We start from the raw sequence: 16872 nt of genomic DNA, 5'->3' as shown, positions 1-16872 counted from the left end.
CATAATGGAAAATGTAACATAATCGAAAATGCAACATAATCGATTATGTAACATAATCGATTATTTAACATAATCGAAAATGTAACATTATCGACAATGAAACATAATTGAAAATGTTACATAATCGATTATGTAACATAATCGAAAATGTAACATTATCGATAATGTAACATAATTGAAAATGTTACATAATAAAATATGTAACATAATCGAAAATGTAACATAATCGATTATGTTACATAATCGAAAATGTTACATAATCGAAAATGGAACATAATCGATTATGGAACATAATCGAAAATGCAACATAATCGATTATGCAACATAATCGAAAATGCAACATAATCGATTATGCAACATAATCGATTATGCAACATAATCGAAAATGTTACATAATCGATTATGCAACATAATCGAAAATATAACATTATCGATTATGTAACATTATCGAAAATGTACCATAATCGAAAATGTAACATAATCGAAAATGTCACATAATGGAAAATGTAACATAATCGTAAATGTAACATAATCGATTATGTAACATAATCGAAAATATAACATTATCGATTATGTAACATGATCAAAAATGTTACATAATCGATTATGTAACATAATCGAAAATGTAACATAATCGATTATGTAACATTATCGAAAATGTAACATTATCGAAAATGTTAGATAATCGATTATGTATCATAATCGAAAATGTAACATAATGGAAAATTTAACATAATCGAAAATATAACATAATCGAAAATGTAACATAATCGATTATGTAACATAATCGAAAATGTAACATAATCGAAAATGTAACATAATCGAAAATGTTACATAATCGTTACATAATCGAAAATGTTACATAGTCGATTATGTAACATAATCGATTATGTAACATAATCGAAAATGTAACATAATCGAAAATGTTACATAATCGATTATGTAACATAATCGAAAATGTAACATAATTGATTATGTAACATAATGGAAAATTTCACATAATCGAAAATGTTACATAATCGATTATGTAACATAATCAAAAATGTAACATTATCGATTATGTAACATAATCGAAAATGTTAATTAACCGATTATGTAACATAATCGAAAATGTAGCATAATCGATTATGTAACATAATGGAAAATGTAACATAATCGATTATGTAACATAATAAAAAATGTAACATAATTGATTATGTAACATAGTTGAAAATGTAACATAATCGAAAATGTAACATAATCAATTATGTCACATAATCGAAAATGTAACATAATCATTAATGTAACGTAATCGAAAATGTAACATAATAAAAAATGTAACATAATCGAAAATGTAACGTTTTCGATTATGTTACATAATTGATTATTTTGCATTTTCGATTATGTTACATAATCGAATATATTACATAATTGATTATGTTACATTTTCGATTATGGTACATAATTGATTATGTTACATTGTCGATCTTGTTAAATTTTCGATTACGTTACATTTTCGAGTATTTTACATTTACGATTATGTTACATAATCGATTATGTTAATTTTTCGGTTCTCATCATCATCACCATCATCGTCATCATCATCATCATCACTACCACTATCATCATCATCACCACCATCATCATCACCATCATCAACATCATCATCATTATCATCATTATCACCATCATTATCATAATCATCATCATCAACATCACCATCACCATCACCATCACCATCACTGTCATCATCATCATCATCACCATCACCATCACCATCACCATCACCATAATCAACATCATCATCTTCATCACCACCACCACCACCATCATCATAATCATCATCACCATCACCATCACCATCACCATCACCATCACCATCACCATCACCATCACCACCACGACCATCATCTTCATCATCATCATCATCACCACCACCAGCATCACCATCATCACCACCAACACCATCATCATCAACATAATCATCATTATCACCATCATCATCATCAACATCACCATCACCATCACCATCATCACCATCACCATCAACAACATCATCATCATCATCATCATCACCACCACCCATCATCATCATCATCATTTCATCATAAACATCAACATCACCATCACCATCACCTTCACTACCACCATCATTATCATCACCATCACCATCATCATCATCATCATCAGCATCATCAGCATCAACATCACTATCATCATCATTATCATCATCATCATCATCATCATCACCATCATCATCATCATCATCATCACCACCACCACCATCATCACCATCACCATCATTATCATCATCATCACCATCACCATCACAATCATCATCATCATCATCACTATCTTCATCACCAACACCATCACCATCGTCATCATTATCACCGTCACCATCACTACCATCACCACCATCACCATAAACATCATAACTTCTATTTCACGGAATTGAACAAATGCTTAAGCTTCAATCCACTTTGAGAAGTAATCTGTCATAGCAAGCATAAAGACCTTTTCACCTGGTGCATGCGATCCTCATCGTCAAAGGTTATGATCCTTTGATCGGTTAAAGTTGTTGTCCTGATGGGTCTTTCACCATTCTCCAATTCGGTTTCTTTGGCATGCCGTTTCGCTAAGGAGAATGAGGTTCCACAAATGTCCGAATCCCCGGAGATAAAATTGATAATCTGTGCATCAGGTGGCGGTAGAGCTGCTTTCTCAAACAAACGAATATGACCCTGCCCAGCTCGTGTTCATTCATTGCATTTACAGGCCTACCTTTGTTCTTGGAATTAACACGTTTCTAGGAATTGGTAATCCGTTTGAAGATGCATATTCTTGAGCTGCTAAATGTTTTGCTTTTGTAAACCGAGTGCCTTCAAAAAACCATGCCAACCAAAACGGTTGAGGGTATTCTTTTAAACATTGAAGACCCGCCTGTAAAACACAAAGTGAAAGTGTAAAAAGACACACACTAAATAACCTAAGTCACCTTTATGGTATTTTCATATTTAGCCTACTTTCTCTCAAGAAATAGATACTCAGAAAACCACATTGACCAACCTATGGCCTGCATATATTCAATAATAATTATATCTATATACATAACACTATTCTTAAATTAGTATTTAGCTTATTGAAATACTCACAGGAAGAAACTTTGATGATTTCTTCATGACAGCCAATGTGCTACCAAGACAACCTGATCTCTGTTGCATAACAGTTAAAAGAATATCAGCAAAGAGTATAGACTTTTCTAACATGGCAATGAGAAAATGAGCAAATAAATAAGGATTAAATTAAATAAAAATTGTTACAAAAGTTCAACATTTCAGGTATGTTTACTTGTTCTGTACTAATAAAATAAAGTCAGTTATTTAACTGCCAAAGTTTCACTGAATAAATGAACCAAAAACAGCGTTCAAACTAGGCATGTAAACGAACCGAATGGATGCGCACATGGGATATTCATGTCCGTTCTCTTAGCTTTAACCAAACATATGATCGAACAAAAAAAAATTCAAACAAACAGGGTTTTCTTGTCTGTGTTTGATTGTTTAAGAAATTAGAAATTGAATGTGTTTGTTTCCGTTTATGTTTGTGCATTAAATTATGAATGAACGTAAAAGACCTACCATAATTGAGCATAGATGAAAGAACATAACTGTCGAATGAGCATACCCGGAAGAACATAAACAAATGTAACCGAACTAACTTGTAAGAACAAACGTAAATGAACGTTCACGTTCATAAATGAATGAATGAATGAGACATGTGCTCATATTCATATGTTTAACTAAGGTGCTGTTTGTTTTTTCAGAGGTAAAATGTCTGCAGTCTGCGGACCACCTCTGCAGACATTTGTAGCAGAAGAGGTGGACCAAATCTCTGCAGTTTGCAACAAGAAGACTGTTTGTTTTTTAATGTCTGTAGACTGTTAAAATAAACTAAAATTTAAATAAACTGAAATTTAAATAAAAAAGGTCTTCAACATCCACTCGTAAGAGTTACATTTCGATCATGATCACTCGTAAGCGTCATCCTTTTAACAAAATCTTGTTCGAGCATTAACGTGTTTGTCGGATAACCAAAGCTTTGCCACACAACACTTCCATTATTATTATTATTATTATTATTAACCAAAACCAAGTTTCCTGAATCAAACAATTGTAATGAGACTACACCTTTGTTAGATGTATTTGTTGACCAAACTACCCTCCCATTGTTAAGTAAATAAGCATTGCCATTATCATCAAACACAAAGTTAACCGAATTACCGACCGGAGAGTCTAGGTTTGCAGACCAAATGATTTTTGAAGTGGCTATGTGCATAATGACTAAAGTGAGTGAAGTTATGTTACTAGTGGGATTAAAGCCGAACCCGAAATCGGATGAGTTTGATTCCAGGAACAAGCCATTGTTGTCTATGAATTGCATTGGGGAGCCTTGGAATCCCGGGTTCAGTTCGTCTTTTCGTCGAACACTTGATAGGCATGTTTGAGGTAATAATAATAATAGTAAGAACCATGAAATTAATATGGAATATAAGGTTACTTGAATCTTCATGATCTATATGACTATATGTTAAGGATATTGTAACAAAGTGGATTGAATTGGGTATGAAACATTTGATAAAAAGACAAAGTAATAATATTAATATTTGCAGGTTGAAAAGATGAGGACAAATGAAAGATAGGATTTGCAGCTGATGACCACCAAGGATCTGTGGTGGAGAGAGAGAGATGCGGCGGCGGTGGAGGGTGGCCGGCGGTGGAGGGTGGAGGAGGCAGCTAGGGTTTGAGAGGAGAAGGAGGAGGGTGAAGGAGTTGTTTTGTTGTCTGATGAAAAAATAAGAAGAAGATGAGAAGATGTGGGAAGTGGTTTGAACAATGCTTCTAGGAGAAGAGGACGCGCAGACGTTTTTTAATGAAATGTCTTCGGAAAAACAAACACACTGCAGAGCCCAACGTCTGCGCGTGGTCTGCGCGGCGCAGACAAAAGAGATGGAGAAGTGCTTTTGAGGAAAAACAAACAGCACCTAAATGATTAAACAATGTTGTTCATGTTCGTTCATTTATTAAATAACTGAATATAACCCCATGCATGATATTATCTTTGTTAGCATGTTCATTAAGTCAAATAGCCCTATTATATTATCTAAGTGTCTTACAAAGTAATTTGGGTAATTACCTTAGCAAACACCCATCCAATGAGCCAATCAATGTCACTTTTATGATTAGCTATTACAAGCTTACCTGAAAAGTATGCTTAGCTATCACAAATTTACTTATTAAAAGACCAAAGTCATATGTTACAAAATCACTATCTAACTAACCCATCATCTTTAGTGTTTCAGGATCTGTGTATAAGTTAACCTGCAGCAATATGACAACAAAATCTTAACAAGACTTCAAATAAATATTAAAGCGCACAGCGAAACCAAATGTGCTTTGATTTGCAATATGGTATCGGAATCACATACTTGAATTTATAAGTTAAAGAAAATGGACAAGAAAGAACTCGTGTATTAAAAGGATTAGAATCAAAATTCAGATAAATATTTCCCACGACTCCTTCAAGAAAATAGAAAAAAGAAAGCATACGCACGGTGAACACCAAACATCATGATGAATCAAAACCGAATACCAAACGACTTTAAGTGATCAATAGACTTGTAGCTCACTAATCTTCTGATCACATGTAACCATGATGTCATTTGTTAATAATCAACAAATTTAGAATTAAAAAAAAACTATAGTAACAAGATTTAAAAAATTAAACTAGAGTTCAAACTTAGAAAATAAAGCAAAATAACAACCAAACACAACTGAGAGAGAGATGTAGGTCATTGCAGGTTTGTCCCACATCGGCTTATTAAAGAAGTTAGAAGTAAGGAAGTGTGTATATAAGCAGCCCAACAACTATGGTAGAAACCACCCAGCTATGCAATGAGCACAAAACGAACTATTCTTTCGCCTTTTACTAAAGAATACCGTGTGCTTGTTGTGCTAAAATAGCACACGCTTATTTTTGGAGAGTTCTTTTCTCTTTGAAAGGACTCCTAACAAAACATAGTTTTAAATTTTAGCTATCTAAACGCTTAAGCTAAACAGTCACAATACTTTTGACAACCTTCAAATTGTATACCAAGTTCTTCTTTTAGAAGTATTGTCTTTGTCCCAAAGCTTCAATGGTCAATCCTTCTAGAGGTGTACTTTGTCCCAAAGTTGGAAAATACTTTAAGTTTAAATTATTACTTAATTTATTTGGTTTATTCAAGTGTTTTCTTTTTCATATCACAAATGACCTGTATATTGGTGCCTATCAATTTTGATAGCTAAGATCGATGTATGGTTGGTAATTTATTATTTTGCCCACAATGTTAAAACTCATCATTCTCATATGCAGGCATAACCCACGTGTCACATAAGTTTTTCTTACCCGTTTTATACACATTTTTACCTACAACATTTCCATACTTATCCTTTCAACATGTGTTCATGGCTACGTGCAGAAGCTATTGATGGAACAACCAACAACGTCGCGTGTGAGGCGGATGAAATCTAGGTTACCATGGATGGTCTTCGTGCGTATGTTTTTATAATTGTCTAAGCGGTACCAAAGAGCTTGTAGCTTAGCGGTATCAAAATGTGTAAAATTGTACTTTTTCTTTGTTAGGTGGTTGTTAGTTGCGGTGTAATAATAAACAATTTGTAAATTTAGAAATAAGTATAGGTTAGGGTGAGAAAAATTCGAACTATAACCAAAACAAACTATTAAACCGAAATTAACCACAAACCAAACAAAACCGATGGTTATGGTTACGGTTAACGTATGTTTGTTTACCGACTTTAGCCAAAAAAAAAACGGAACCTTGTATGTTTATGTTTATTCCAAATTTTATGCCTCAGTCTATTTCCATCTTTTATACATATATTTTCAATTTTGGTTAACTTGTAAATTTACATATATTTTCAATAAACTATGTGTAAATTTAGAATAAGTATAGGACTTACGAATGAGCAATAACCGAACCGTTAACTAAAAATTAACCATAAACAAAAAAAAAACCCGACGGTTATGGTTACGGTTAATGTGAGTCCGTTTAGACTTTAATTGAACCGAACCTTGTATGCTTATTAAATTTTTGTACCTCTATTTCCATCTTCTATACCTCTATTTTTGTCTTTATACATATATTTTCATCTTTTAGAGCATTCACATTTCATCCATAATTTTTTACCCTAAAATGTAATTAAAATTCATAATTTTCAAAATTTAATACTCATTTTTAAAAATCTATTATAACTCATTCATCATTTTTATCTTTATCTTACTCACAAATAATTATATTATTATATTTCTCGTTTTTATACATTCACAATAATTTAAAAAATGATGAAAAGTAACCTTTTATAACTTAAGCTTATGACAAACAAATGGTGGATGAGACGGAGTTAGTTTTTATTATATTTTCTTAAAATTTAAAAATGTGAAAGAAGATTGATTAATGCGATGAAAATGCTCTTATACCTTTATTTCCTAGTTTTATACATTCATTACAACATTTTATAAATTTTTTTATCTGTTGCACCATAGCCGTACCATTTCAACAAAAACTCTGAAACAAAGGAAAAAAAAATCATCAAATATACATTGAACAATTAACCGAAATTGACCCATAATTGACAGTTACCGACTTATGATTAACCGAAATTGACCCATAATCAACAGTTAACCGACTTCTGATTAACTGATCTTTTGGATATAGTTATGATTAAGCTTCTATAACCAAACCGACTTTTCACAGTCTAGTATCAATGCATGAGTTAATTTTTTTAAGGTAAAATATATCTTTATTGAAATGTGTGATAAATGAAAATGAGTACTTTAACAGAAATATTCCTTTGTTGACCATTCTGCCCACATCTAGAGACATGATTAATATAATCATTATCAACAACACCCGGTGCAATTTGGTAATTATCCAAAGAATTTTGTATTCCCTTGTAGCAGGAAAAAAACCGGACCCACGTGGATAGAGTAATACGAAAGCAGACGAACAAAGACAACCCAACTCTCTTACAAAATCTCAGCCGTTGATTTCACACCATCGGTCTTATCGGTGCCATTAAAACCTCGTGTGGGTTAACGACAACAACACGTTTTACAAGATTTATTAAACAACAAACATTAGAAGAACTAGGAAGCAAGACAATAATAGTCTCTCAATATATGTTTTGAAGAACCAAAGGAATTGAAGACAAGTGAATATTTATAATTATTATGGAAGAAGATAATAATAATAAGGTTGTTGTTGTTAATGGCTTCTCACCGGTGTCTTCAACTCCTGTGTTTTGGAAGTCTCGTAAGAGATCAGGTGTGTTATTATTATTATTATTACTATTACTGTGTTAAACAACAATCATATCCATTAAAATCTTACTGCATGGTCATGGGAGACATTGATTTTGTTTTTATCTTGATTAAGATATGAATTTAACTTGTGAATATATGATATTGTTAGATCTATGTGTGTTATTGTTGAACAAACTTTAATAATGGAAATTGTTTGTGAACTATAGAGTTTGATAAAAACATAAGAGTTAACAGAAAAGTCATGTTTTTTTGTTTGTTATAACAATAGTAAATGTTATAATTGGTCTTCATCTAGCATTCAAACTCTATAGATCCCTTGTAAATGTTAATATACCATTACATTTCTATTATTCAATACACGATGTTCAACAAATGTAATTGGATAATAATAATAATAATAATAATAATAATAATAATAATATACAAAGTATTTTAATTTTAAGAATCAAAAGTAAATTAGATAAAAGATTAAAAATGTATTTAATTATTTTTTTTGGTAAAGATAGTAAAATTAGTGTTTTTATTTTAAGGGGGAAAGTTAGTGTACAAATCAAATTAACGTGTTAACTATGCGAATCAAGTAATGCAATTAATATATAATTACATCGTAGTGTAATTACACTATGTTGTATATATAATTACATTATTTAATTCACACGATTAAAACATTAATTTTATTTGTATTTGATTCAAATATTTATTTTAAGAACCAAGAGTAAGTTAATTAGTAAAATAATGGGTCTATTAAATGAGCGGGTGTAAAATTTGATTTTTGAAAGACTTTCATGATTTAAAAAAAATCGTGATAATAATAATAAAGGTATAAAACTACCCTCGTGCGTGCTCTTTGATTTTTTCAAAAGATAAAGGGTCATACTTTTTCAGTAAGCTTCTAACAAAAGTTACAATTATGTCTTTGTCCCCAACTAATCACTTGAATTCAATAAAGTTGGTAAGTTTGATTTTTGTTAATGTTTTTAGTAAAACATCATACATTACTAATCACAATATATTCATTAAACTACTTGTAATTAAATATTATAATTCTTTTTATTATTTGTGCTACTTAAATTTAACAAAGTTGGTTACTTGTTGAAGTTTGGTTATCTTCACCCCCAACCAACCACTTAGAAATTAATAAAGTTAGTAAGTTTGATAATGATTTATAATTCTATAGAACATTTAATAAATAGTAACTGCGGTTTTCGTCATTATGGTTTGTTCAAATATGCAGTTTTAGTTTAATAGTTTCAAATTTGCGATTTCGTCCCTGTGGTTTCATCTCACTTGCAATTAAACCCGAACCCACTAACACCCTTAAGTCTGGTCGTAAAACCCATCAACGTGCGCCTCGCATAAGGGGCAACTTTGTCCTTTTTCTCCCTAAACAAACCCCAGCCCCTCACTTGAGAGGGCTTGTGAATTAGGTTTGGGGAGAAAAATGTCAAAATCACGACTCACGTGAGGTGCACGCTGATGGGCTTAACGACCAGACTTAATAATGTAAACCGCAAATTTGAACAAACCACAGAGACGAAAACCACAGTTTACTCTTTAATAAATAATCAAGATGCCTAAATAAAACCATCCATGACTAAATATAGCCAAAATGAATTCTAATAATCTAAACTATTAATCACGGTCGATAATGATCCATTCGTTTATTTTTTATGTTGTAACTATGATCGCAGGTAGTACGAAGAACTTGCACAAGGACGGTAAAGATGCTAAAGACGCAAACGAGGAAGCTGATAAAACAACGGAAGGAGAAACTTTAGCCGACGATGTTATGGAAGAACCGCCGGTGGTTCTGTCTGAGAAGCGTAAGGCCCTTTTTGAACCTCTTGAACCAATAATGGATTTGAACGGTAGAAGGCCTTCGGCTGAATCTTTACTTCCTCCACCCGACTTTGATTCTGCTAGTTACCCACGCGGATGGCTCATTGGCAAGAAGAGAAAGCTTGTAAATGTTGATGTTGTTGAAAGCATGCGCCGCATTGCAGTACAAGAAATGAACCGAAAGGTACACTCCCTATATATTATCGTGTTGCAAGGCCGACAATGAGGCAGGGCAGCAGTGGCGGAGCCACATATAGTCAACCGAGTTTGGCCGAACCCGGTCATTTTACAGTTTGATTTATAACTTATAGTTTTGAATTAACAAGCAAACCCATTTTTTTTTGCGAGCGAACCCGATATCTTATCAAAAATATATATTCGAACCCATTGATTGTTATAGATTTAGTTAAAAAAAGATTTATAGCAATGAATATTTCTTTTATAAAATATAAAAATCTTTTAAAAAATCTATAAAAATTATAATTATTATAAACAGGCCAATAACGCATATATGGATTACAAAAAAACAAAAAACCAAACTTATTCATAGAACGAGTCAATAAGCCCAACCCAATTAAGATTCTTAAAGATAAAATATGACTAAAAGATAAACAAAAAATACAAAAACGACGGATCAAATAGAACAGATGAGTACGACACTCGCCTCATCACATTAACTTTGCCAGTGCGCCTAAAGGCTTCAACAAACGCCTCATGGCCTCAACCCTCACCTTTCGGACTTCAACCAAACAACGATCGGCCTACTCTTTCGTTTTATTTAATAAGACTATGTATTTTATTGAATGTTGACGATGTACTTTTGTTATAATAATGATATTGTATTTTATTTATCTTACTGAATGAGCGACCTGACCCGTCCTAGTTGGGCCGGAAAACTTTTGACGAAGGAAAAATATTGAGAACCAAAAAAATCCCGAACCCATAGCAAAAGGTTCCTGGCTCCGCCACTGCAGGGCCGGGTGGTTGACAGACCCCAGCCTGACACCCCGATAGGCCTGAAATTTTTTTAATAGAAAAAATATATATATTTTTCTTTTGAAAATGAAAAATATGTATTCTTAATGTTTAAACCCAGTTACTCAACTAATTTGAGGTCCAAATTTTTTTCTTCGGCCCAAATTTTTTCACAATTCTCGGAGACGGTCGTGTCGTGTTGTCACTTTTCTCTGATAATAAATCCGAGCCGTATTATCCGTATGCATGGATTACTGGTTAATAATATTACAGGACAGAGAGATCGGCGGCCTAAACGAGCAACTGGAAGAGGACTCGCGTGTCCTGGAGCATCTCCAACTGCAGCTACTGGACGAAAGAAGTAAACGTGCGGATGTAGAACGACAAAATGCTATGTTGCAGAACCAGGTCGATATGTTGATGAACATGCTTCAAGAGCCCGAGAACATAGAAGACGAAGAAGAACATTAAGTTTACATATAGTTATTTATTTATATTCATTGTCTTGTTTGTTTGATGAAAAGGTACCTAAATATATAGATTATCTACTGTTTTCTGCAGATATTAGCATTAGCACCAAATGTATCAAATATTCAAATTACATGTATTTTATTTTTTTTTTGCACTTAGCCAGTTTCTGTTCAAATTCACATGTATTTATCTTCCATATATTATCTGATTTTTGAACAAATACACCTATCGGCAAAATGCCACCCACGCCTGCAATCGGATATAGTGCTGGTGACCCATCCCGCCACCAATTCCAAGAAAACCCACCACCTAAAGGCTCAGGCACAACATTTTATCACAGACGAGACTTGAACCAGCAACCTTCCGTATAGAAAGTCATAAGGGTACCACTAGAACACTGCTTCATTGGTTAATAACTTAATATTACCTCTCTAATAGGTCAAATAAACAAAATGGGTGTACTTTATAAACTTAAAAGATTTAGTACACTTAAGTTACAAAACTATGAATGTATGGAAGCAGTTAATGATTAAGTGAGATTAACAAGTAAATTTAATAAACTAAATCTTCTCATATGCTACTATTAACCAAAGAAACCATTTCAGAATCACCATTTTCCAACCCATCATCACCTTTTTTTGTCATCAACAATTCAGCCGGAAGAATCGTCGAATTCGGGTCATTCCCGGGCACCAAAAACAAAAGCCCAATCGGAAGAACCCTCGCGACACTTCGTACCAAAATAGCAGCCCATAAACTATCAAACCGAGTCCTCGTGACACTTAAACCCCGAAGCAAAACACTTCCCGCCCATGACGACGTAAGCGTCCCAATATGGTCAATCGACATTAACAAAGCGAAGAACGTGCCTTCGATTCCCGAGGGACACAACTTCGAGCTGAGAACGAGAAGCGGCATCCATCTGAGACGCCCGATCATTTTAGAAACCCCTTCGTCCATTACCACGAATATGTAATCGGGTACGTTAACTTTTAAATTTAACCGCAACACCAACATTAAATCCAGCAGACTCGAAGCACCGTACAGTAACTGTGTCCAAAATAATACACCACGAAACGGGTGGCTTCTGAACACGTTTTGGTATAGAAGAACGCCCAAAAGCGACCCGACTGCACCTACTGAGAATATGGACCCGATAACCTCCTGTGAAAAAGATGGGCCCGTTTTTGCATCGGAGTACCAGTAGAACATTCCTTCATGAATACTTACACCTAATGCAAGTGATAGATACATGTACAAACACGGTCTCCAAACTTCGGATGTTTTCAGGGCCGTCGCCATGGTTTTAATAGCGTCAAGAAACTTTTGCTTTACCTGTATAATCAGAAGCAAAAAGATATTAAATAATGAAATTACGCAAATACCCCAGACTTAACGGATGAAAATTGACGGGGTTAAAAAAGGTACTAAAAATGCAAGTATTTTTGAAACTGAGGTAGCCATTTGCACAAAATAAAGAATAGGTACTAAAGTTGCGTAGTTGGCCAAACCACAGGTACTAAAATGGCACTTAACTCTTAATAAAATGATAATTTAAGCAATGTTCGGTCATTCCTTATCGAGCTTTATTTTGTAACGTTTATCTAAAATGAATCTTGTCAAATAAACATAATAAGTAATATTAGAACTCACCTAAAAAATAGTTTATAAAATACTGCTAATAATTATTCATCCGAAGCTTACTAATAATCAACTGTTAGACGTTGCGTGACACAAATACAACTTTTGATGTATATCATATATAGCATTTAAAGTTTAAAACGAACTACACGGATAGTCCCTGCGATATGTCTATGCCACGGTATTTGGGTCCCTAAGTTTCATTTATTACACATTTGTTCGACACTATTCACTCAAGCGTAACACAAATGGTCCTTGACGTGGATAGACGTTAAAGTTTCAGTTAAGTTTTGAGGAATTGACCAAAATGCCCTTACATTAAGAAACCAAATTTTGACTTTCGAAACATTAAAAACTTATTATTGCGACTACTGGTGACGATAAAAAACTTAAATAATTTGAAAGCAAAATATGTTTATCCGAACGTTTAAAACCTTACCCGCTTATGAGAATAGCTATTGACAAGCGGTTCTTGCAGCATCATTCCAACCAAAATAACCAATCCAGCCGGGATACTTAACACTCCAAACACACCCTGAAACACGAACACGCCATAAATAATCAACTTGATTTCACAATGAAACATATGTCAAATGAAACCTTTGCATACAAAAATGACAAAATAGCAAATTACATCCTTTATATTTAATCGTTTTTTCAGTGGACATCCTTTAGCAAAAGAAATGACAGAAAACATCCTTTACATTTTAAAAGTCTATCACATTATGTCCTTTGACCCTAACCCAGTTAACTTTTCCCGTTAAATATGGTCACGTGCCATGCACATGGGGGTATTTTGGTCATTTTACTCTTGAAAATTAATCATCTTTAGGTCAGTGAATGGTTCAGAGTTAATATTACTTTAATTTGCAATAGTAAAATGACCAAAATACCCCCATGTGCAGGGCACGTGACCATATTTAACGGGAAAAGTTGACTGGGTTAGAGTCAAAGGACATAATGTGATAGAGTTTTTAAATGTAAAGAATGTTTTCTGTCATTTCTTTTGCTAAAGGACGTCCACTGAAAAAACGATTAAACATAAAGGACGTCTTTTGCCATTTTGTCCAAAAATAATTACTGGCAACGAACCTGCGGTCCAAAAATATGAACAAGAACACCACTCAGTGCAAACCCAACAAGTTGACCAATTGAGGAACTAACTCCACACAAGCTTTGCATGTCGCCCGCAAGAGTAGGATGACTTATGCTGTGTTCTGTTACACAAGCATCGATTGTCACATCGGCTATCGCGACCCCTGCACCAGCTGTCATGAAAGATAATACTGCACATACTGCTGGCAAGCTTGTGCTAAAAGCCGGTATTAGCATTGCTATTGAACCAACAAAACCTGAAAGAGTATACAAACAAATTTGTTTAAATTTTGTAAACAAGTAAATATTTTGCTTTTGCAACAAGACTCGACTAAACTAAAAATGCAAAGTGGGGGTGCAAACTAGCCAAGCTTTTTCGAGCTAGATCCGAGCCCGAGCATCAAACAAAGCTTGACCCTTGTATGTGAAGCTCATTTAGGCTTGTCGAGTCTTAACGAGCCTTTCGTATTTTTAAGTTTGTTGGGGATTCATGAGATATAACAACCGGATAATCTGAGAGTCGTGATGCACTTTCAGATCGAATTAATTCAATGGTGTCCGAATATTTATTTGTATAAAACTCATAAGAGACAAGAATTTCGTATGTTTTTTGTGAACTCGAGAACCAAAGAGTTCGACCAAAAAGACAACATGTCGTATATCCAGATTAGGAATAGAAACTGGCAGTTTCGTTCCGGAATTTAAAATTGGCATCAAAATGCGCCATATTTTGACCACGGATTTCACATGTGAAATTGCGAAAATTCAATTTCTAATGAACTTCTGATACAACAATAATGGTAAATTTATAATACAACAACGCGCCATATTTTGACTGGCTGAGGGCTCTGCCCCTTGGACCCTACTTCCAGGGATGCTACCCCTAGAACCGTCAAAGACGTGTATCCGCTTGGATCACCCCCCCAAAAAAAAATGCTTAGGGGCTTCACTCTTAAGATCATGATAAATTCAAAACAAGTGTGCATCCCATACCTTCTGACTTGTTTAATGAATATTACGATACACATTGGTACACAAAGCTAAGCAAATTACACTAAAATATCTAACAAAGTTTTACCTCTTTGGACTTCTATTTATTAATTTCACACCACACAAACAAGTTCAAGCTAAGCTTTGCCTCGCTTAAGGTACTACACGAGCTCAAGCCAAGCTGATACTCGTTTAAGGTTTTCCTCAAGTTCTATAAAAATAACTAAAAACGTAAATATCTAACAAAGTTATTTATAGCTCGTGTAGTACCTACCTTAAATGGGCTTTGGCTCGTTTAATGCCCATTTAAGGTTTTTCTCAAATGATATAAAAATAACTAAAAACATATATAAACTAATTCATAAATAGTAAACAAGCCATGCCCGAGCTTAAAATATCTAAGCTTTGGCTCGTTTAAGGTACGACACGAGCTCAAACCAAGCTTACGCTCATTTAATGTTTTCCTCGAGTTCTATAAAAATAACTAAAAACATATATATACCAACTAATAAATAATAAACGAGCCAAACCCGGGCTTAAAAAAACAACTCATGACCCAGCTCGGCTCATTTACACCCGTAAACTACAAAACAAGACTTTCAAATTACCCGCAAACACGAAGTAAGGCCGTCTCCTCAACCGAAAAATGGGGACAATATCGGTCATAAGACCCCAAAGGGGCTTAATAATCCAAGGAATCTGAATGATTCCAGCATAGAACTGTGCATCAGAAGGTTGTAACTTAAGGACATCTTTCATATAGTATTGTACACTCACACGGTACAAGCCTATACTGACACCCTGATTAATCCCGTACACAATAATAACCGAAAAAACAAACCGCCAGCTTAGTTCATTGCCCAACATTTTAAACCAACTTATTGACTTCCAGATCAAATTATTAGTAGCATGTTTTGTTGTTCTAATATTTTCTTGATCTTCTGACATCTTGAATATTATTATGGTTTTGGTAAATGGGTTTAGTTTGGATTTGATTGATGGGTTTGAAGTGAAATTGGGAATTGGAATATGGGTAGGTGCCGGTGGATGCACGGACGGGTTTGTTGAATGGCGTTGACTATAACGAAGGGTTTTATCTTTTGCAGTCAAATGAGGTACGGAGATCGGAGTGTGTCATGTGTTCTTGTGTCATGTCCGCAAAGATAGTTATTTCTTTTTTGAGAAATTCTCGAACCGAAAAAATGACTCATTAAAGGAGAGAGATTCTTGAATTAACTCGTCGTTTAGCTTGATTTCAGAAATAGTCTATCATAAATTCAATAGTGAAGATGAGATCTATGTGTTGGACAATGAGATTCATCTGCCAATGACATACTGACATGTATTGACAAAGCTTATTGAGGGCCAGGGATGGTCCGACCCTCTGTGTTTTTGCGTGGCAGTGTAGGTTAACCCGTTTTTTCACCCAAAATTTTGTATATGTAGCGTAGATTTCCCCTTTTTTGAGCGAAAATTTGAGTTTGGCACCTCCTCGTT

General features: G+C 34.0%; 2 protein-coding genes, 1 non-coding gene and 1 pseudogene across 3 annotated transcripts; 2 read left to right on the top strand and 2 right to left on the bottom strand.

Annotated features, from left to right (window-relative positions):
* Nucleotides 1-2751: 2751 nt before the first annotated feature.
* On the bottom strand, nt 2752-7150 carry LOC143592875 (1-acyl-sn-glycerol-3-phosphate acyltransferase PLS1-like; annotated as a pseudogene).
* On the top strand, nt 5925-6045 carry LOC143592888 (U5 spliceosomal RNA). Its single transcript, XR_013146004.1, has one exon. It is a non-coding gene; the product is annotated as a U5 spliceosomal RNA (small nuclear RNA).
* A 704-nt stretch (nt 7151-7854) lies between the features above and the next one.
* Nucleotides 7855-11781, top strand: LOC143592880 (protein HEADING DATE REPRESSOR 1-like). The gene is made up of 3 exons (XM_077072677.1): nt 7855-8365; nt 10056-10387; nt 11452-11781. Exons 1-3 carry the CDS (start codon nt 8272-8274, stop codon nt 11647-11649), a joined length of 624 nt encoding a protein of 207 aa, XP_076928792.1. The 5' UTR covers nt 7855-8271; the 3' UTR covers nt 11650-11781.
* Nucleotides 11782-12147: 366 nt separating this feature from the next.
* Nucleotides 12148-16471, bottom strand: LOC143592886 (putative folate-biopterin transporter 3). The gene is made up of 4 exons (XM_077072683.1): nt 15984-16471; nt 14383-14642; nt 13730-13825; nt 12148-12984 (listed from the first exon to the last, which is right to left on the bottom strand). The coding sequence occupies exons 1-4, from the start codon at nt 16321-16323 to the stop codon at nt 12220-12222; spliced, it is 1461 nt and encodes a 486-aa protein (XP_076928798.1). The 5' UTR covers nt 16324-16471; the 3' UTR covers nt 12148-12219.
* Between the last annotated feature and the right edge of the window lie 401 nt (nt 16472-16872).

The sequence above is a fragment of the Bidens hawaiensis genome, unplaced genomic scaffold, assembly GCF_021521415.1.
Source record: "Bidens hawaiensis isolate Kalapana, Puna unplaced genomic scaffold, B.hawaiensis_p1.1 tig00041330_1, whole genome shotgun sequence".
NCBI classification, from domain to species: Eukaryota; Viridiplantae; Streptophyta; class Magnoliopsida; order Asterales; family Asteraceae; genus Bidens; species Bidens hawaiensis.
Note: the sequence above shows the minus strand (reverse complement) of the source record. Positions and strands in the feature narration are given on the sequence as shown.